The sequence below is a fragment of the Triticum aestivum genome, chromosome 3B (assembly GCF_018294505.1).
Source record: "Triticum aestivum cultivar Chinese Spring chromosome 3B, IWGSC CS RefSeq v2.1, whole genome shotgun sequence".
NCBI lineage: Eukaryota > Viridiplantae > Streptophyta > Magnoliopsida > Poales > Poaceae > Triticum > Triticum aestivum.
In genome coordinates this window covers 475,976,611-475,998,067 of record NC_057801.1, presented here as the reverse complement: position 1 = coordinate 475,998,067, position 21,457 = coordinate 475,976,611, and the positions used below count along the sequence as shown (strand labels likewise).

Here is a 21,457-nt window from a genome sequence, read left to right as displayed (position 1 = left end):
TCGCTACCGGGCTCCTCTTCCCATAGTACGGATGGCTTGAAGAGCCGTTCCAGGAAGATATTTGGAGGGACAGCATCACGTTTCGCACCGATGCGTGCCAGGACGTCGGCCGCTTGGTTATTATCTCGGGCTATGTGATGGAATTCGAGTCCTTCAAACCGAGCTGACATTTTTAGGACAGCGTTGCGATATGCTGCCATTTTCGGATCCTTGGCGTCGAAGTCTCCGTTTATTTGGGATATTGCAAGGTTTGAGTCCCCGCGCACCTCTAGGCGTTGAATGCCCATGGAGACCGCCATCCGGAGACCATGTAACAGGGCCTCGTATTCGGCTGCATTGTTGGAGTCCGTGTACATTATTTGAAGTACATACTGGACTGTATCTCCGGTGGGGGACGTCAGTACGACGCCAGCCCCCAGTCCGGCCAACATTTTGGAGCCGTCGAAATGCATAGTCCATTGGAGTATGCGCCGTACTCTTTAGGGAGTTCGGCTTCAGTCCATTCGGCGACGAAGTCAGCCAAAACTTGTGACTTTATAGCTCGTCGAGGTTTGTAAGTGATGTCGAATGGTAAGAGCTCAATGGCCCATTTTGCTATCCTGCCCGTTGCGTCGCGGTTATTTATAATGTCATTGAGTGGTACTTCAGAGGCCACTGTTATCGAGCACTCTTGAAAGTAGTGCCGGAGCTTTCGAGACGCCATGAACACCGCATATGCTATCTTCTGATAGTGCGGGTAACATGATTTGCAGGGGGTTAACACAGTGGATACATAATACACTGGTTTTTGAAGAGGGAATTTATGCCCTTCTGTCGCTCGTTCGACGACGAGGACTGCGCTTACAACTTGATGTGTTGCTGCGATGTATAACAACATTGGTTCGCCCAGAGTGGGCGCAGCCAGGACCGGATTTGTTGCCAGTATGGCCTTTATTTCTTCGAGTCCGGCAGTGGCAGCATCCGTCCACTCGAAGTGTTCGGTGCGCCTGAGGAGGCGATAGAGGGGCAACGCCTTTTCTCCTAAACGGGAGATAAAGCGGCTTAAGGCTGCCACGCATCCTATTAATTTTTGTATTTGTTTGAGGTCTTTTGGAATATCCAACTGTGACAGAGCTCTGATTTTGGCCGGATTTGCTTCAATTCCTCTACCGGATACGATGAAGCCCAGCAGCTTTCCGGCTGGTACGCCGAAAACGCATTTTTCCGGATTCAGCTTGATGTCATATGCTGTGAGGTTGTCGAATGTGAGCCTCAAGTCGTCTACTAAAGTTTCGACGTGTTTTGTTTTGACGACTATGTCGTCTATGTATGCCTCGACTGTTTTGCCGATCTGGGTGGCCAGACACGTTTGAATCATGCGCTGATATGTTGCGCCGGTGTTTTTGAGTCCGAAGGGCATCGTGTTGAAGCAGAATGGTCCATATGGAGTGATAAATGCCGTTGCGGCTTGGTCTGCTTCCGCCATCTTGATTTGATGATAGCCAGAGTATGCGTCCAAGAAGCACAACGAATCGTGCCCTGCTGTGGCATCGATAATTTGATCGATGCGGGGGAGAGGGAAGGGATCCTTTGGGCAAGCTTTATTGGGGTCTTTAAAATCGACACAGAGGCGCCAGGATTTATCCTTTTTTGGTACCATCACCAAATTTGCTAGCCAGTCCGGATGTTTGATATCTCTAATGAATCCGGCTTCCAATAGTTTGGCTAGCTCTTCTCCCATTGCCTGTCTTTTGGGCTCGGAAAATCGTCGAAGAGCCTGTTTGACTGGCTTGAACCCTTTTAGGATGTTTAGGCTGTGTTCTGCCAACCTGCGAGGGATTCCGGGCATGTCCGAAGGATGCCAGGCAAAGATATCCCAATTTTCCCGAAGGAATTCGCGCAGTGCGGCGTCTACTTCGGGGTTCAACTGTGCCCCAATGGCGTTTAGTATTCCCTTGTCCGTGCAGTTATTGCGGAAGATTGATATTGCGTTTTCCTCTCGGCAGTCCTTTATCCTGTCCATAACCAGGAGGAATCTGGCCCAGTAGTGATGTACTGTTTCTGTAGGCTCTTGCCGTATTAGAGATAGATCGCATATGTCTGGGCGGGTGGGTGGAATAAAATCCGGATCCCTGCCCATCTTGAGGCTCAAAGGCCAAGGGGTTTCCGAATTCGGAAGTGTGGTTTGCTGGGGACAATCCAGCGAGTCCGGGGCGATGCATGATTTTAAGTTCAATGCTCGATCGAAGTCCGTCCCCCCGCGGGAATCCGGCATGGAGGGTTCGGGAATCCGGACATGAATTGTTTTCAACACTGGCAAAGAATTGCCGTATTGCTCCTCTACCATTGCGACGTGGTGGGTGGCCTGGGGAGAGTTAATCTCTCTCAGATCGGTTTTAAGCCCAATCTGGTTGTAGTCCGTAGCAACTCCCAGGGCGGCGATGCGATCCAAGAGCTCGTTAACAGATGAGAGCTCTATTGGATCTAACTGTTCGGCAGCTTTAGGGCTGACGCAAAGATTGCTTTTGACGACTTGAGAAGTCATTGCCGAAGCGGCGGCCGGACAGGCGGTCATGAGAAAACCACCAAGCCGGATAGTTTGGCCGGCGGCCAAGGCCCCTCCGGCGAAAACACCGTCTTTGAAGACGGGTGGAGGCATCCGCTCTATCGGTGACGACACAGAGGAACTCTCAATGAAAGCACCAATGTCGGTGTCAAAACCGGCGGATCTCGGGTAGGGGGTCCCGAACTATGCGTCTAGGCGGATGGTAACAGGAGACAAGGGACACAATGTTTTACCCAGGTTCGGGCCCTCTCGATGGAGGTAAAACCCTACGTCCTGCTTGATTAATATTGATGATATGGGTAGTACAAGAGTAGATCTACCACGAGATCAAGGAGGCTAAACCCTAGAAGCTAGCCTATGGTATGATTGTTGTAATGTATGTTGTCCTACGGACTAAAGCCCTCTGGTTTATATAGACACCGGAGAGGGCTAGGGTTACACAGAGTTGGTTACAATGGTAGGAGATCTACATATCCGTATTGCCAAGCTTGCCTTCCACGCCAAGGAAAGTCCCATCCGGACACGGGACGGAGTCTTCTATCTTGTATCTTCGTAGTCTTGGAGTCCGGCGGATATTGATAGTCCGGCTGTCCGGACACCCCCTAGTCCAGGACTCCCTCACCAGGCCCTTATGCCAATTGTACAGGCTCCTTACTACTAGAAGTCATGTTCGGTTCATCCGACAACTTCCGTCGCGAAAAGCTAATCTTCCATATCGCCCCATTTAAAAGTAGCCATCAAGCACTATTGGGACGTGAAGCTTTCGCCCGCTTTAATGCAATACCGCATTACGCGTCTCTTACACTTAAAATGCCCGGTCCACGCGGTATCATCTCATTAAAAGGTAACTTTGAGTGTTCCTCGACCGCGGAAGAACATGAGACTGCCTTGACAGCCACACACTAATCCGGCCTTGCTGGTCAAAGCTCCTAAAACACGTCATTCAGACCCCGGACACGGTTAGACGAGTCCGGTATAAATAAACTAGGGGCTTACTAGCCGCACACCCCTTTACAAGGGGCTGCACGCATGAACAATGAGAGCCAATAAAGCTCAATTTTATTCATTTTTTATCATGCTCTGTTTTAAATACATTTTTTTGCACGACCTTTTTCCAAACTAAGTTCTTCTCTTTTTACAGATGAACAACGTGCTACACCCGTCCAGGATACAGCACAACAGAGACACAGGCGCAGACGTGCAGCAGGGACCCGTTACAAGGATTCTTTTCAGATTAAGACCCTGCGTAAACCTTTTTTACTGTCTCTTGTTGATACACATCCCCCGGTTTCTTACCATAACTGAGGGGGAGGCTGGCGTTTTGGCATCGGCCGCGTCAGAAGTTTTTGCGCGTACCTGGACACTAGGGGCTTAGGGCATCGTTCTGCCCATTATCATAAAGACCGAATACCTTAGGGAGTGTTCGGCGTCTCGAGTTAGGCCTTATATGCATTAGCTCCGAATCATATCTTTGGTCAAATGTTGGGTTTGCCCGGCTCCTGTGTTTTGCTGCCTTACGTTCCGCTCTATCGGCTAACGCGGCACCAGGAGAACTACTGCGATTGTGTCCCGGTTCGGCCGGGTGAGCGCCTCAGTAGAGAAAGCCGAAAACTGACTGTCATGATATAGCGAGAGACTGGTCAACCACTCGATCGACTACCGGAATGTTTAGAATTCCTCCGCTTTGACGAAGGACCGTTTCCCGGTCAGGCACACACGCGCCCCGAGTTCAGAGAGCGCGCTGCCTTTAGGGGCTATATAGTAGCCCCACCATCGAACTCCTATGGCTAAGTGAAAGTGATAAAGCATTATAGTCCGGTTGCCTAGTTTGCTACGCTATCACCTCCTTCACAGGACCAAGACGTTGGATTAAGTGTGAAAATGCGTTTTTTTGCAAACACCCCCGCACCATGTGCGTGGGGGCTGAAGCCGAAGACTGCCATCTTTTAGGTCATATATATATATACATTAACGGCCGCACAGGAGACATTCCAATACTTGAACACACAAGTATAAAAAGCCCTTATATTATAAATATGGTTTTACAAATCATACATGTCATTTGAACATAACGTTTTTCGAGCACTGCGACTCTATTAAACGAGCGCCCTGCAGGACTTCCTCAAAATAGTGTTCGGCGGGTAATCGGCTTCTGTCTGAAACCCGGGATGCAACAGCGGTGGCATCCATCTCTACCCATCATGTTTTGACACGGGCGAGAGCCATCCGTGCACCCTCTATGCATGCCGACCGCTTCATCGCCTTGATATGCGGCACTGCATCAAGGAACTGCTGCACCAAGCCAAAATAACTCTTCGGCTCGGGCCTGTCCGACCACAAATGAGCCACGACATCCTTCATGGCAAGTCCGGACAACCTGTTCAGCTGAGCCCACTCGGCCAACCGATCGGTTAACGGAAGTGGACGCTCCGAAACATGGAATTGAGACCAAAAAAGCTCTTCCATTTCGTGATCCTTTTGGCTTCGGAAGTGCACGACTGCGTCCGCCGCACTTGCCGCCAAATTCAGATAAGCATCCTCCACACCCCAAAACTGGACCAACCGAGCATACTTCGGGTCTGTGAACTTCCTACGCAGCAGAAAGGGCTTTCCAGCCGCAATATCCCCGGCCTGACGCGGCTCCTCCTTTATAGCCCTCATCGCGGAGCGGGCATCTTTGGCTTCGGCAGTGGCCTTTTCAGGTCCTCTTGCTCCGCTCGGCGTTCTCTTTCAAGAAAATCATAGCGGTCGGTAGCATCCTTCAGCTTCACGGCCATTTCGGCCATCTCCTCCCTGCTTCGGCAGTGAGCAGCCTTTTCGGCTTTTAGCTCTTCGGCCGCCTTCGAGGCAGCCGCATCACTTTTTCTGGCTTGCTCCTTGGCTCGGGTGAGCTCTGCCCGAAGCTCCTCCATAGCAGCGGCGCCATCTGCATCAAGAATACATATTGTAAGGTGTGGGCATCAGCTCCCTTACCAGGTGACCGCGGAGAAGCCACCTACTTTGTGACTCGTCAAATCGTTTATTGACCAGCGCGATGTCCACATCCGCAACGTCAAGTTGCCGCATCAGTTCGGCAACTACATAAGTCCGGCTGGCCACCGAACGCCCCGCCACCTTTACGGGAAGGGCGACACCTTATAACTGAGATTATGATCCTCGGCACACTGTCGTTTCCGGCAACATACCGAGTCTCAGGGGCTACTATCTATACAGGGCGCATTCTAAGCGCAAAACCGTCAAAAAGTATGGTCATCTTTACGTACCTCAAACCCCGTCAGTAAACTTCTGACGGCCTCATGCAACCCGCTCTCAGTGGATGAAATCCTTTCAATCACCATACTCATTAATGTACGGTGATCTTCTGGGATAGACGCCCTCTCGAGCAGATCCTTCAGCTCTCCCGGCCGTACAACAGTTGGTGCCGAACTCTCCGGCCCCGCCGGACTTGGGGAGACCCTCCGCGACGACACCTCAGGGTCGTCCGCCCCGCCTGACGGTGCGGCAGATGGAGGCGTCTCGCTCTCCATCATCTCCGGACGAAGATCCCCTGAAGATGAGCTCTGCTGAGAAGGGCTAAGATCCGAACTACAAGGTAAGAACTTCGGTTATCCTCAGAAATAAAGACAGGGATGTCCCTTATTACAAAACTCCTCTTTTCTACTTACGGCTCGCTGGAGGGCCGATTCCCTTGGGGAAATAGTGCGGCCGGGGTTTCTCCTGGCGCAGGACCCTCCGGGGAAGATTTCTTCCCCCGCTTCGAGGCCTTGGCCTCCGGATCTTCGAAAGCGGTCCTCTTCTCCCCCTGGAGGGAGGGATTCTCGATCCCCCCTTTCTTGAGAGCCTCTTCAGTAGAGGCGGTAGCTTTCCTGTTCCCCCCTTCTCCCTCTTCTAAAGGCAAAGCCTCCAGCATCTTGGCTAACACAGGATCCGGCGTGGTCTCAGGGAGGGGGGTCGGACACCTTATTAGCTTTGCTTCTGCTATCCACTCCTGTTCAGGAGACACCTTTTTAAAGAGCAAGAATTATGATGAATATACGGATAGCACGTCCGGGCACGAGAACTACTTACTTGAGTATCCGGGCGATTGCAGCTTAGGCCAGCATCCTCGGTCAAATCCGGACACATCTCTTGTGATTCGAAGAACAGTTTATACATCTCCACGGGCGTCGCACCCATGAAGTGGCGGAGAGCTCGCGGTCCCTCCGGATTGAATTCCCACAGCCGGAGAGGGCGACGTTTGCAGGGCAGAAGGCGCCGGATCAGCATAACCTGCGCCACTACGACCAGATTGATCTCCCTCTCTTGGAGGTCACGAATCCGGCCCTGCAGTATTGGTACGTCCTTGGATGACCCCCAGTCAAGCCCTTTGTTGACCCATGATGCCAGCCGCCGTGGAGGGCCCGGGCGAAAGGCAGGTGGCGCCACTTGCCTGGTGCCCCTGGGAGCGGTGATGTAGAACCACTCCTGTTGCCACAAATCAATCTCCTCTTGAAATGAGCCCTCGGGCCATGGAGCATCGGCCCTCTTGCTTATAACTGCCCCTCTGCACTCTGCCTGTCGCCCCTCGATCATCTTTGGCTCCACGTTGAAGGTCTTGAGCCACAATCCGAGGTGAGGGGTAGTGCGGAGGAAGGCTTCTTAGACAACAATGAAAGATGAGATGTGGAGGATGGACTCCGGAGCCAAGTCATGGAATTCCAGCCCATAATAAAACATGAGCCCCCTCACGAAGGGGTCCGTCGGGAAGCCTAAACCCCGACGGAAGTGAGACATGAACACCACGCTCTCACCAGGCTTGGGGGTGGGAATGACTTGCCCTTGGGCGGGCAACCTATGCGAAATCTCGCAGGTTAGATACCTGGCGTCTCTCAGCTTTAGCACATCCTCTTCCGTGACTGAAGAGGGCATCCACCGGCCCTGTAGGTCGGAGCCGGACATTGTCGAAGGTCCGAAGCGCTCGAATCTGGAGCCTTGGGTGTTGGAACTCGGGGCGAGGGGCGGATTCGATTAAGGATTGAAGAAAAGGAACAGGCCTTGGTCTCATTATAAAGGGGTAGAATACCAAGAGCCGTCTCCGTGACCGTTTGGGACTCGCCTCCGATGGTGGGGGCGTGGCAACGGGCGCGGTTGGGTTACCCACGTCCGTATTGATGAGAATCCCGGAATAAGGGGACACGATCTCTGTTTTGATAAGACGTGCCAAGGAAACCGCTTTGCTAAACGCGCTGGGGTGGTATGACAAAAACGATTCGAGTAAAGGCTTGGCCGTGATGTGACGTCACGCCACGAAATACGTCAACAGATTGAACTTGTGAAAATATTATTCTCTCTACGGTGGTATGTAAAATTTATTTTGCAGAGCCAGACACTATCCTGGTGTTCACAATCTTCTATGAATTATTCGGAGGAGGAACCCGTCTTGCAATGCCAAAGACAATATGCGCGCCGGACTCGTCGTCATTGAAGCCTGGTTCAGGGGCTACTGAGGGAGTCCTGGACTAGGGGGTGTCCGGATAGCCGAACTATCATCATTGGCCGGACTCCAAGACTATGAAGATACAAGATTGAAGACTTCGTCCCGTGTCCGGATGGGACTTTCCTTGGCGTGGAAGGCAAGCTTGGCAATACGGATATGTAGATCTCCTACCATTGTAACCGACTCTGTGTAACCCTAGCCCTCTCCGGTGTCTATATAAACCGGAGGATTTTAGTCCATAGGATGAACAACAATCATACCATAGGCTAGCTTTTAGGGTTTAGCCTCCTTGATCTCGTGGTAGATCCACTCTTGTACTACCCATATCATCAATATCAATCAAGCAGGAGTAGAGTTTTACCTCCATCGAGAGGGCCCGAACCTAGGTAAAAACATCGTGTCCCTTGTCTCCTGTTACCATCCGCCTAGACGCACAGTTCGGGACCCCCTACCCGAGATCCGCCGGTTTTGACACCGACACCAGCACCTCCACATCTGCCGCCATCATCGCGGAGAAGTAGAACATGGAAGGCCGCCGCCGCTTGGGTCCCATGAAGGCCACCGGCGAGGTGACGCCGGCATACACAACCGGTATCTTGCCTGGTTCTTCTCTTGCAAGGACCTCCGACGATCCCACATGGGCTCCACGGAAGTGGGGGCGCCCCCTTCCCCTTCCACGGAAGCATCAGCGGTGGGTTCCACTCTGATGAGCGGTGGGGAAGCGAGCTGTCCTTTGTGCTGAAGCATATACCTATGGGGCTCCCAGTCTGATGATCGGGCTGCCGACCTGAGGAAGACAAAGGGATCTGCGGGCGGCCATTTATATTAGGTATTATTATATCTCCAGAGCCGGACAAGCGTCACTTAGTTGATGAATGTACTAAATCCGTCATTTATATGAAAATCCGGCATTTTTATATGAAATTCGTCATGTTTATATGAATCCGGTTGTGTTTGCACGAATTTTGTCCGGTTGATTCGAGTTGTTGTGAAAATGTATGTATCTACGGTTGGATGATGTCCTCACATATTCGTGTCCATGAACTGGTCACCTATTCGCGGATAGATGTGGGAATTTTTTACGGGTTGCCATTGAAGATGCCTAAGTAGCGTAAATATCGACTCCACCTTATCTTTGCATATGGTCTAACCTTAGTTTGACCATGTATCCTGTGTTTCTCATATTCCTACCTATCAAACATGTAATTCTGCACCCCTAAACATGTGATTCTGCAAATTCCTTTGTTTTGACAATCCTCTGTATCGCACCTGCAATCCTATCCTATTTTCGTGTTTTTTTCTCTATGTTTTTGAAATTCTGCAAATTAAATAGGCTATAAGCAGCAAGCAGTTATAAAAAAAGGCCAAAAAACGATAATACCCCCATTCAGTGGAAGATAAGATGCAAACAGCACGCCACGGAAGCTCAAGACAGAAGGAAATTTGTGCAAAACCAAAATGTATTGTTCTTTCTCTGTCGCAATGACAACCGAATTTTACAATTTTGCGTCTATGACTAACAATGAGGCACAATGGTCTATCAGTAGCAACACTGACACTCAAATCTCTCTCGTACCCACCGAAATAATGCGCCCCATCCACATTCCGCACAAGGTCGTACCACCTACCGGCATCCGCATCAGCGAAACGGACACCAACCTCGGATTCCAATCCTTCTTCACGGCTCCAAGGACCGAAATGTGTGCCGGCGATCGCCGTGGCCGACGTCGTTTCTGAAGCTTCGGGGCGTTCGCCGTGCACGTCGATCCAGCCGTCGTCGGAGTCCCAGTCTGGCAAGGCCGAGCAAGGGCTCGCCAGCGACCCGATCCTCTCGGCCGCGCTCGTCAGCATGTCCTCTGTTTCGCTTTCCTCGTCCGACTCCCAGAAGTCCGCGTTGAGTGTGCTCTTGGGGGACATCCAATCCTGCTTCGCCGGCTCCGCGTCGACGTCGCGGAAGGCGGACGCGAGGAACGGGTGCTCTAGGAGCTGCGCGGCGGTGGATCGGTGGCGCGGGTTTCTTGCCAAGCACTTGCGCAGGAAGTCCTTGGCCTGCGGCGACAGCGACGCGGGCAGCTCGGGCACGGCGTCCGTGTATCCGATCCGGTGGACCGCCGCGAAGACGTCGTCCATGTCGCTCCACGGGGCGTGGCCGGTGGCCATCTCGATGACGGTGCAGCCGAGCGCCCACACGTCGGCCGCCAGGCCCTGCTCCTCCCCGCGCGCCACCTCGGGCGCCATGAAGGCCGGAGTGCCGCCGATTGTCCGGTCGGAATCCGCGGCCCTCGCGCAACCGAAGTCCGCGAGCTTGGCTCGGCCGTCGGCGCCCACCATGACGTTCCTCGCCTTGACGTCCCCGTGCACCAGCGAGTTCCCGTGGAGGTAGGCAAGCCCCATGGCCACGTCCGCCGCGTACCCCTGGATGGCGCGCTCCGCGAGGCTCCCGCCGCTCCTGGCGGCCTCGTCGGCCAGCGAGCCGCGCGGTGCGAACTCGAGGAAGAGCTGGTACTCGCCGCCGGGCGCGGCGCGGGAGCCGAGGCAGGGGACGATGTGCGGGGAGCAGAGCCCGGCCATGACGCGGCCCTCGCGTCGCAGCGTCTCGGCCGCGCCGGCGCCGGCCGACTTGACCGCGAGAAGCTCGCCGGAGGCGTCGTCGGAGGCGAGCCAGACGACGGCGCCGGACGCGCCGCGCCCGAGCGTGCGGAGCCGCCTGAGCTGCTTCGCGGCGGTGGCGTCCATTCGGAGAATGCCCGATCGAGCGTTTCGAGCACGGGAGGGGAGGGTTCGTAGGGTCGGGCGTTGTGCTGCGTGGAGTTGGACGTGTGATCGATTGATGAGCCTGCGGACGAAGGGAGCGCGGGGCGTATTTGTATGGCCACCCCGAGTTTTGGATGCGATGGTTGCGTGGGAAACGTGCGGGAGAGAGACAGCGCGTCGCGAGGGGCGTGTGCTTCGTGCGGAGCCCCCGTCAACGCCCAGGGGACGGCGCAACGAGCTTTCAGCCGCTGCCCATGGTCAAATTCTAGTGCCTGCCGCGCGTGCGTGGTAGATGGGATTTCCGACCTCTCTTTTCTTGGTGGGACGCTCGTTCAAGTGATCCTGCATGACTAGCAAGGTCAGGTGCATCTGCATCGGTGTAGTGATGCGCGAATATTCTTTGCACGTTTCATTGTTTCGGATCACTCCCAAATCCAGTGCGGGAACGGAGGTGTTCTCAACTTCCCCGCAGAAAAAAAAAGGTGTTCTGAACTAGTTATCGCTCTGTCAAAACTGCACTCCAATCTTTCGCGCAGTCAAATTAACTGTGCTCGCTGTGATGTTGTCGATAAGGCAAGGCCAGTGGTGGGCCGCTACTGGGATCCTTCTACTTTCAATGAACCACGAGTCGGTCTACGTTCAGATGAATGTTCGCAACCAGTCAACCGTACTATGTATCTCGGAGGGAGTGACCTAAGGCTTAGGCTGCGAGTTGCCAGAACAAGTTGAGGAATCAGCAAGGTTGCTTCGCCCTCCGCAGCCGGGAGCTGACCACCCACCTACACCGGCCTTCTGCTCGCGACTCGGCTCACCGGTCTCACTTGGCTGGAGCTGTTGGCGTTTCCAGGTTCCAGCGGCCTGGTCCTCCCAACAAGTCAACCGGTACACAACATCCTCAAGGTTTCTCTACGCCAAATCTTCGCCTTCTCTTTCCTCCTCCCGGAAGGGCAAAAGAAGCGAGGAAAGTTCAACTTCCAAGTTCCAAATACATGTCGTTTGGACGGGCCCTTTCACACTTGCAAACAATTGATGTTGACGTTCCAGTGCGTTTAGCACTAAAATACTATACTGAGCAAGCTGGAAAACAAAAAATATTTTACAGGTTTATGTAATTATATCATCATTCACCGACCATGTTGCACACTTGTACTATTAAGGTTCACCGATTAGGGTGGACATTTTTTTTCTCGAAACGGAGGCAAAAGTTTTGCCTCATCGATTAATTAAGAAGAAGAGAATTGCCCAGTTAATTTTCGAAAAACCGGGCGAAAATCAATACAAACGAAGCACATACTAACTACTCACATAGCAAGAAACCCCACAACCGCACAGGTGACCCCGCCAGTCTCTTCGAAAACACAACATCCACAGAACCCGACATTGCTACTACACCAAGAGACCGCCGACAAGAACACCTGGACACAAGGCATCTGACACCTCTCGAGGACGGGCCGAGAGTTCGAAGGTCATCCATCAAGCAGTCAGAGACGCCTTGCCTGTGGCGCCACTCTTACCTTTGCCCGCCTTCTTTTGCTTGCCCCTTATTGGCGTCCCAGACAAGAGGCAAGCAATCGACCTACCCAAACTAGGTCTAGTAGTCTCCACACTGGTGAGCAAGTCACAAAGTTCCTTCGCGAAGAGAGCATCTGGGTTTGGAGTAGGTGGCAACACACTTGGCTCAGTGGTCGTGTCACTCACAGGCATCACCTGCTCGATGGTCGCAGACGAGGGAAGAGCAGCAACATCTGAAACACCATGCTCCATGACACCGAGAGGTAGGCTGCCTGACGCCTGACACCCAATGGACTTAGGCGGGCGAGAGACGACAACATCCAAATCACCACACTCCTCGGCATCAAGTATTTGGCTAGACTCCCGAGGTGAAGCAGGCAATAAATTCGCAATCGAGATCGCCGGGGGTGGGGTGGGGGACCTTCAGTTGTTCGACGGACAGAGGCAAAACCGAAAACCCACACAGGACCCGAAGCTCAGGCATGATCTGCAGCGCCGGAGTAACAACCACATCAGTGTCCGGTCCCTCAAAGGCTGGCAACGGCGAGCTGGTACTTGCACGAGGGGAGAAACAACCATGAAGCCCGACTCACCTCTCGAGCTCAAAGCTGACATCAGGCACAACTAAAGGGCACGACACATGAGCGGTCTGCAACACAGGTGGCACTAGTGAGAGACCGTCCAATGCAGCCTGAGCTCGTTCCAAGAAGCTCCCCATCCGCAGCATCCAACCCTGCATGGAGTCAACGACATCGCGCAGAGGCTGAATCGTCTTCTCAAGCCAGAAGGAAGCCATGCCAAGGAGCTCCGAGCGCAGCAGCTCGACTTGCCCCTCCAAGGCAGACCGCACCAGCGTATCTGTCGACGCCACAGAGCCAGCAGAAGCAGAAACGATCGATGCCCAAGAATCATGACAAGACGTCTTCGAGGGGAACGAGGCTTCTATCTGGATCTTGCGAGAAGCTGGAGCTTGATGATGCCCGGCAGGGAGGCGGGGCAACATCGACGTAGTAGCGCTTCCCAATAAGCTGAGGGGACGCCAGGTGTTGCAACACCCACGCGCTCGATGACCATTCTGCAGGCACCGAGAACACCTAAACGAATCTCTGCAATCCGCCGCACGGTGTCCAGGATAAAGGCATCTGCAACATCTACCATGAAGCCAAGCCGGGACCGGACGGGGAGCCCATGCAGGGTGGACATTAGGGTATTTTGGTCCATTCGATTTGCCTAGTTCATGCTTTTCAAATTCCAGGTATCATAAGTATGAATCAAAGTAAACAATAAACCTTTCATTCAGCTGACCTGCTCAACATGTGGTCAACGAAGCAACTTTACGAATTCAAATGCAATCAACTAACAAATTAACACCAAGCAAGCAACCAACTCAAACTAATCTCAAGTACATAGCAATAGAATGTGCATGTTGTTTTGGCACCGACAAACAGTGAATATAAAACAAATATCAAACCTATTTTACATTTTCTTTGTGTTCATGTTAATGTCTAAAGGGTGCTCGGCGATTTTCATGGAAAACGAACGTGTTTTTTCAGCAAAAAAAGGTCTTGAAATGCCAAAAATTTGACTTTTTTTGCATAGGCCAAAATATTATGTTCTCCCTAGACTTTTACGTATAAGGGCATCTTCAAAGCGGGCTCTCAAAACGCCCGCATACGTCCGGACCGATCTGTCCTGATGTAGTTTGCCATCCAATAAGGTACCCCATCTATCCACGGCCATGGGGCCGCAAGCCATGGCTGAGTGGGCTGCGAGCGAGGGACGCGTGAGCCCCATAGGAACCACCTCCACCATGAAGCCATGGCCAAGTGGGCAGCAAGCGGGGGACGCGTGAGCCCCATAGGAACAACCTCCACCATGAAAGTGTCCTTGCTATCTTTGCACAACCTAAAATTACCACCATGAAATGCTATATTGCATTTTGCTAGAAATATTTATAATCAAACAAATCCTGAACAAAAATTTCATCCAATGCTCCCTTCCTTTTTCAAGTTCTTGTCGAGGAACTTTACCACTTGTTTATTTTTTCCCAGACGCAAGTGATAGCACGTAATCATATTTGTGACATGTTCGCTACTGGTTTCATGCTCAATTTAGTGCTAAGATGAGTCTAGTCGCTCTCTCGTTTGTTAAGTGGTCTTTGACAAATCACTTTCTTAATTATATGTATTAAAAAACTATCCCAAGATCTTTACCGTATGAAAGCCAATTTTGCCACACTTTTATCCATTTAAGAGAATTGTAGTCTATGATAATGTAGAGAACTTATAGAGAACTTGTCTCCAGGACCATGCTCAAACAAAAGTCCCTTTTAGAAATATCAATCATTTTAGTATCAAGTGCATCCTAGGTTCTTATACATAATATACCAGGCTAAAATGATTTTTGATTTCACCAGAAATATAAACATCATGACCTTCATCAGCTTTGTTGCCAATATTACCATTACCGCCTTCATCCATTTCTATAGCGTGAGCCTCAACCTATATTGCATCAAAATTTGTTTGAGATTCTTTCAGAACAAATCTATCACGAACTCCCTTTTGGGTTTAAATGGTTGCTTCTAGTCTTTATCTCTTCTTACACTTTTCAGCACCAGAATCATACTTCCTATCTATAATACATGATTCTTCATGTTTTATAAACCAAAAATGTGTAATGTGGATGAATTTCAAACACTACATGAGTTATAGGTTTATCAAGACAATAAAAGGCTTATCAAGACAATAAAATAGAGAATGTCATAGTCTTCAATTTTGATTGAGCAACTATCTTGAAACTCTTCGATACACGGCTTCTTGAGCAACTAGCCAACTATCTTCCCAAGACAATTTGACTGCAAAGTCAAATAGTATAGAGCAACTAATTAATTAATAACTATCACCACAAATTTAGCTACCGCAGTCTGCACAACGCATACAACACCTAAATAAGTTACAATGGCAATTACAGAAATAATAAATTTATCTATTGATGTAATGATAAATCAATCGATCAGTATCAACTTAGAGTTACAAGTTAAATTTCATCTTTCTGCCACTTTAACTTCTGTGATAGTGAATTGCAGAATTTGTGCCGGCGTGATGACTTTGGGAAGTGTGATGGTCGGGCATCGGGGTATCACTCCATTGGATCTAACAACATAATGGAGAAATGGTGGAACATATAGAAGATAAGAGATGGGAGGAGGACGGTGAGAGAGAGAGGCTAGGAGCAGGGAGCCTTGGACGCTTATCATAATCTGGCAATGCATGAGGCCTCCATGAATGCACGGTGAGCACTCGAGGAGATCAAAGGAGTCACGAACATTCTATGACTTTAGCATGATCAAACAGGATCCCAAATGGCGTGCATGTAAGGATAGTCACTTTGGAGCATGGGCACATTGAGCCCATTATGTTTTTAGTTCAAAAATATTTATTTTATGGCTAAAAAACCCATTTTGTTTTCTACGAGCATAGATGTGTAGTATATTTGCACAATCATCAACATAAGTGTTTGTATGCGAGATACCAAAAAAGATAAATACATGCAGAAAAATAGGATTGCTTTTTCTAGCTAGAATTTTGTATTTCTTAGTGTTATGTATAATACATCATACTATTCAACGAAATTGAGATGTATGTAGAGAACATCTATATGTAGTTGTGTAAAAGTTAAACTTTTTTTTGAAACATTTAAATATCATTTTTGTCTCTTTCAAAATAAAAGGATCCGTTGCACTTAGGGTTGAAAATGGAGCGGAACTTTCAGCTTTTTCGGAGGAAAACTGGAAGCAAAAATTTGCAAAATAGAAATGAAAATGGAATTTTCATGCGAAAATGGAAACAAAAAAGTAAAGTTGTTTTCTAACAGAACAAACATAGAAACAATTTTTTTGTTTTCGCGAATATGGAATTTCCGTTTCACTGTAGGCCTATAGCTAATCTGTAGCCCAACCACCAAATAACACAAAACAACACAATGAGCAGAATAGTCCATTTGAGGCTCTCTATTACCACAGGCGTACTCAACTAGACCTATATGCAATTGTCCAGTACTACTACAATATTATGCTAAGTTGCTAACATAATCATATTATTTTGTAGCGATGCTAACAATTCATTAAATATGTTGGTTTCCGTGTGTACTTTTTTAAAATTCAAGGGGTTTAAAAGTTCCAGTCAACACCCACTTCTGTTCCCCTCCATATTTGGTCGGTGCCCGTTTCTAGTAGTATTTGTTTCTGTATTTATTTTTGGGGTTTCATATTCATTTTTGCTTCTACAAAAAACATGAAAACAAACATGGTAGCACCCAATTATGTCTGCTATGCTTTCATCCCTAATTGCACCCATGCTTAAAAATCCACACTCGTGTATGTGCCTCCCTTTGCATGTATTTTTTTGAAGAATTGCTTCTTTTTCATGTGCGATACAAGATCGCACCCGATCACTGTTAACCAGGCCTGATGTACGTGCGTCTCTGCTTAAGCCCACTTGCTGACGTCATTGTCCAACCCATGTACGATCTAGCAATTTGTGCCCACTCAAACTTTTGGGGGACCCTATTCTAAAAAAACTTTTGGGAGCCCTTGTGTTGGAGCTCACATGCTCCCATCGATGGGTTTTCCAATTAGAACTCTACATTGTGCTCTTTGCATTATATTTAATCCATGTTTACTGTTTTTTTCTTCTTCAGAATTTATCCACGTTTGCTTTTAAGATTATACTTTTCTAGCTTATTTGATGGGGACCAGTTTTGTTTGTTTACATCACAATGATGCAGAAGCGGGGTTTAACCTCCTTTACAAAACAAAGAGGCAGTAGTTGGCTATCCATGTTGCAATAGGCTTGTAGCAGCGGTAGTTTTTTGTTAACATCCTCCCATTCATTTTTAATAAGTGTTACATCATTTACAATCAAAGGAGAAATATAAGTGTAAGATTCATCCATCTAGACATTAGTGGAAGAAAATTTCGCTAAGCTAGCTAACTCATGAGCTACTGAGTTTGCCTCTCTTTGGAAAAAATCAAAAATTATATGAGGAAATTCACATGACATTTGATAGCAATCATCAAAGGCAGCTGCTAAGGCTCCTGCAAAATTTGCTCCCTACTTCATTGTGTTAATGACATCCATGTTATCTAAGATCACCACTAGCAATTTGTGCCCACTCAAAATTTTGGGGGATCCTATTCTAAAAAAACTTTTGGGAGCCGTTGTGTTGGAGCTCACATGCTCCCATCCAATTAGAACTCTACATTGTGCTCTTTGCATCACATTTCATCCATGTTTACTGTTTTTTTTCAGAATTCATCCATGTTTGCTTCTAAGATTATATTTTGTTACTTATTTGATGAGGATAAGTTTTGTTTGTCTACATCACAATGATGCAGAAGCGAGGTTTAACCTCCTTTACAAAACAAAGAGGCAGTAGTTGGCCAATCCATGTTGCAATAGGCTTGTAGCAGCGGTAGTTTATTTTGTTAACAATAAAACCTCCTCTCATTCATTTGTAATAAGTGATACATCATTTACAATCAAAGGAGACATATAAGTAGAAGATTCATCCATCTAGACATTAGTGGGAGAAAATTTGGCTAAGCTAGCTAACTCATGAGCTACTGAGTTTGCCTCTCTTTGGGAAAAATTCAAAAATTATATGAGGAAATTCACATGACATTTGATAGCAATCATCAAAGATAGCTGCCGAGGCTCCTGTAAAAATTTGCTCCCTACTTCATTGTGTTAATGACATCCATGTTGTCTAAGATCACCACTAGCAATTTGTGCCCACTCAAACTTTTGGGGGACCCTATTCTAAAAAAAAACTTTTGGGAGCCCTTGTGTTGGAGCTCACATGCTCTCGTCGATGAGTTTTCCAATTAGAACTCTACATTGTGCTCTTTGTATCATATTTCATCCATGTTTACTGTTTTTTTAGAATTCATCCATGTTTGCTTTTAAGATTATATTTTTCTTGCTTATTTGATGAGGATCAGTTTTGTTTGTCTACATCACAATGATGCAGAAGCGGGGTTTAACCTCCTTTACAAAACAAAGAAGTAGTAGTTGGCCTATCCATGTTGCAATAGGCTTGTAGCAGCGGTAATCTTTTGTTAACAATAAAACCTCCTCTCATTCATTTGTAATAAGTTTTACATCATTTACAATCAAAGGAGAAATAGAAGTAGAAGATTCATCCATCTAGACATTAGTGGGAGAAAATTTCTCTAGGCTAGCTAACTCATCAGCTACTGAGTTTGCCTCTCTTGGGAAAAATTCAAAAATTATATGAGGAAATTCACATGACATTTGATAGCAATCATCAAAGATAGCTGCTTAGGCTCCTGCAAAATTTGCTCCCTACTTCATTGTGTTAATGACATCCATGTTGCCTAAGTTCACCACTAGTTTGTTACAACCAATAGATTGTGCAAGGGATAACCATATTTCAGTGCCATGGTCTCCACAGATAATACATCTGAACACCACTCAATTATGCTATTACCTACAACAATAAACTTCCACCAACTGTTACGTATAACAGCCAGAGTGGTTCCTCTTAGCATCTCATCATCGAAACCTGCATCCACATTCAGCTTAACATACTGCGGAGGAGGAAGCAGTTCCTTTTCTTGATCGCTGCGTTAATTTGGCCGTAAAAATTAGACACATCAATGTCTCTCATCCGAACAACTATTTGGGGATTAGAGGGATGGGATGAGATTTGAGGGGATTGGGCGGAGAGAAGGGGTTCACCAAATTCCTTCACGTCCCCAATCGATTTTAGGCTTGCAAAATCATGCTCTTAACCGGAATCCTAGCCGTCCATCTTGTGATCCAGTGGCCCAAGACGCAATCATATGTTTCCTTTTTCTTTATTACTACGTACTAGTACAGTATTTGGCATCTACCAGACTTGTGTTGCACGCAGCATCATACCAAGAAACGACGGCCAAAGCTGCGTTCGAAGGCTGTAAAGCAATAAAGCGCCGGAACTTAGGCCCTGTTTGGTTTCAAATAAATCACCAACTTATAAGTCGAAAAGTAAAAAAAAGTGACTTATTTTGCCAAACAGACCCGACTTATAAGTCACCCCAACTTATAAGTCATAAGTTGCTTCACCCCAACTTAAAACTTATAAATCACCCCCTTTTGCATGGGTCCCACCACCTGCATGATGTGGATTGGTGTGGAAAGGTGTGTCAGGTGACTTATAAGTCAGGTGACAACCAAACAGGCATGACTCACCTGATTTATAAGTCAGGTGACTTATTGGAACCAAACAGGCCCTAAACTAAACTGAGCTGAAAGGGTCGATGCATATAGTATGCATGTCCGGCAAGGAAAGGTATCCACTGTCCAGCCAGCCGTCATTTTATCCTCGAGGCGAGCGGATCGAATCTCTGACAGGTCGAGAGGGCGAATGCCCCAGAGCGCGGGGACGGCTGCCTTGAGCATCAAGTTTGTCACAAACTTGACGTAACCCAGCCTCCACAAGCAAGCAATCGGCTGTCCATGCAGCCGAGGGAAGCAAGGAACAAATCTAGCCTGGATTTTCCCGTCGATCGTGCGCACGCCCTGTATCTATATATAAGGTGCAGCTGCCGATACAATCCTTAAGCCGCCTGAAATACTAATACTGACTGGTAGAAGAAGAGGTAGAGCCCAGCCTCTGATCGGTCGAAGCGTTCGCAGCTAGGAGCTCGCACACATGGCGAACGAGGGGCTGAAGCCGGTGGCCGGCCTCCTCCTGATGCTCAACTTCTGCATGTACCTCATCGTCGCCGCGGTCGGGGGCTGGGCCATCAACTTCGCCATCAACAACGGCTTCTTCATAGGTACGTGCTGCTGACTGGCAGTGCATAATCCTGGTGCATTACTTGTAGGGAACAAGCGTTAATCCGCGGTGTCCTCCGTGCCTATGTATCTTGTGTTAATTCCTTGAGCTGAGCGTATGTACGTTGTTATACAGGTTCCGGGCTGGAGCTGCCGTCGCACTTCTCTCCGATCTACTTCCCGATAGGGAACGCGGCGACCGGGTTCTTCGTCATCTTCGCCGTGATCGCCAGCGTGGTCGGCATGGGGGCGGCGCTTGCCGGATTCCACCATGTCCGGGCGTGGAGCCACGAGAGCCTGCCGGCGGCAGCCTCCTCTGCGTTCATCGCCTGGATGCTCACGCTGCTTGCCATGGGGTATGTAGTAGTATGACCACTTCTACGTACCACTCCCAACTCTCTTTGTATGCGTGCATATATAACGTTTGCCCTGACTTATTTGTATCCTCTTTGGCACCTTCTGATTCTCCAGATTGGCAGTCAAGGAGATTGACCTGAACGGCAGGAATGCTAGACTGGTAAGACCGACAGACGCACTGTTTAATTTGATCAGCATTCGTAGGGGATCAACTAGTGAGTTTGTGACTACTGATGTGGCACGATATAATCATTAGTAACTGTTTGTGTTGGTCTGAATTGTCTTGTAGATAACCATGGAGGCTTTCACCATCATACTGTCGGGGACGCAGCTCTTCTACATACTCGCTATACACGGAGGGAGGTGAAGGGCCAGCTCAAGTGGGCAAGAGATCGACTACCGATGGAATATTAGCTTCCAAGCGTGATGATTCAAGGCCGATATATCAACTACAACTAGGCGAGCATTGGTTCACGGCCGGGTTGCATGTATACATCTTTGATGTGGTGTTCAAAAATTGTGTATCGTGTGTTTATTGCTGAGGCGGAAATGCACTTGTGCATGTGTGAGTGTGTGTGTGTGTATGTACGTTGTGTGCGTTAGCGTTAGATGCGTGTTCAGATTTCCGCGTGATTTGTTGATTGGAAACCATATATGAAGCTATTGTATTCATTTGATTTGAGTATATCATCTTTTTTACGGAAAATTGTTAATATCACTTACTCACTCCGTTCATAATGTAGCGCATACATATTTTCTTTAAGTCAAACCTCACAAACATTGACCAAGTTTGTGGAGAAAAACTTTACATATAGAAAGCCAACAACATAAGATTCATCATAAGATGTAATTTTATATTTGATATATTTGGTGTTGTACATATAAACGGTTCTCTCTATAAATTTGTTCAAAGTTTGACTTTTCAAAAAATCTATGCACACTATATATACGAAACATAGGAGTATTAGTATG

The 21,457-nt window shown here is 48.4% G+C and overlaps 2 protein-coding genes across 2 annotated transcripts; one reads left to right on the top strand and one right to left on the bottom strand.

Moving 5' to 3' along the window:
• Positions 1 to 9,323: 9,323 nt before the first annotated feature.
• On the bottom strand, positions 9,324 to 10,848 carry LOC123067546 (mitogen-activated protein kinase kinase kinase 18). The gene is made up of 2 exons (XM_044490295.1): positions 9,403 to 10,848; positions 9,324 to 9,339 (listed from the first exon to the last, which is right to left on the bottom strand). The coding sequence occupies exons 1-2, from the start codon at positions 10,755 to 10,757 to the stop codon at positions 9,324 to 9,326; spliced, it is 1,371 nt and encodes a 456-aa protein (XP_044346230.1). The 5' UTR covers positions 10,758 to 10,848.
• Positions 10,849 to 19,892: 9,044 nt separating this feature from the next.
• On the top strand, positions 19,893 to 21,191 carry LOC123065552 (membrane protein PM19L). Its single transcript, XM_044488809.1, has 4 exons — positions 19,893 to 20,130; positions 20,265 to 20,484; positions 20,600 to 20,645; positions 20,775 to 21,191. Exons 1-4 carry the CDS (start codon positions 20,004 to 20,006, stop codon positions 20,850 to 20,852), a joined length of 471 nt encoding a protein of 156 aa, XP_044344744.1. The 5' UTR covers positions 19,893 to 20,003; the 3' UTR covers positions 20,853 to 21,191.
• The last annotated feature ends 266 nt before the right edge of the window (positions 21,192 to 21,457 follow it).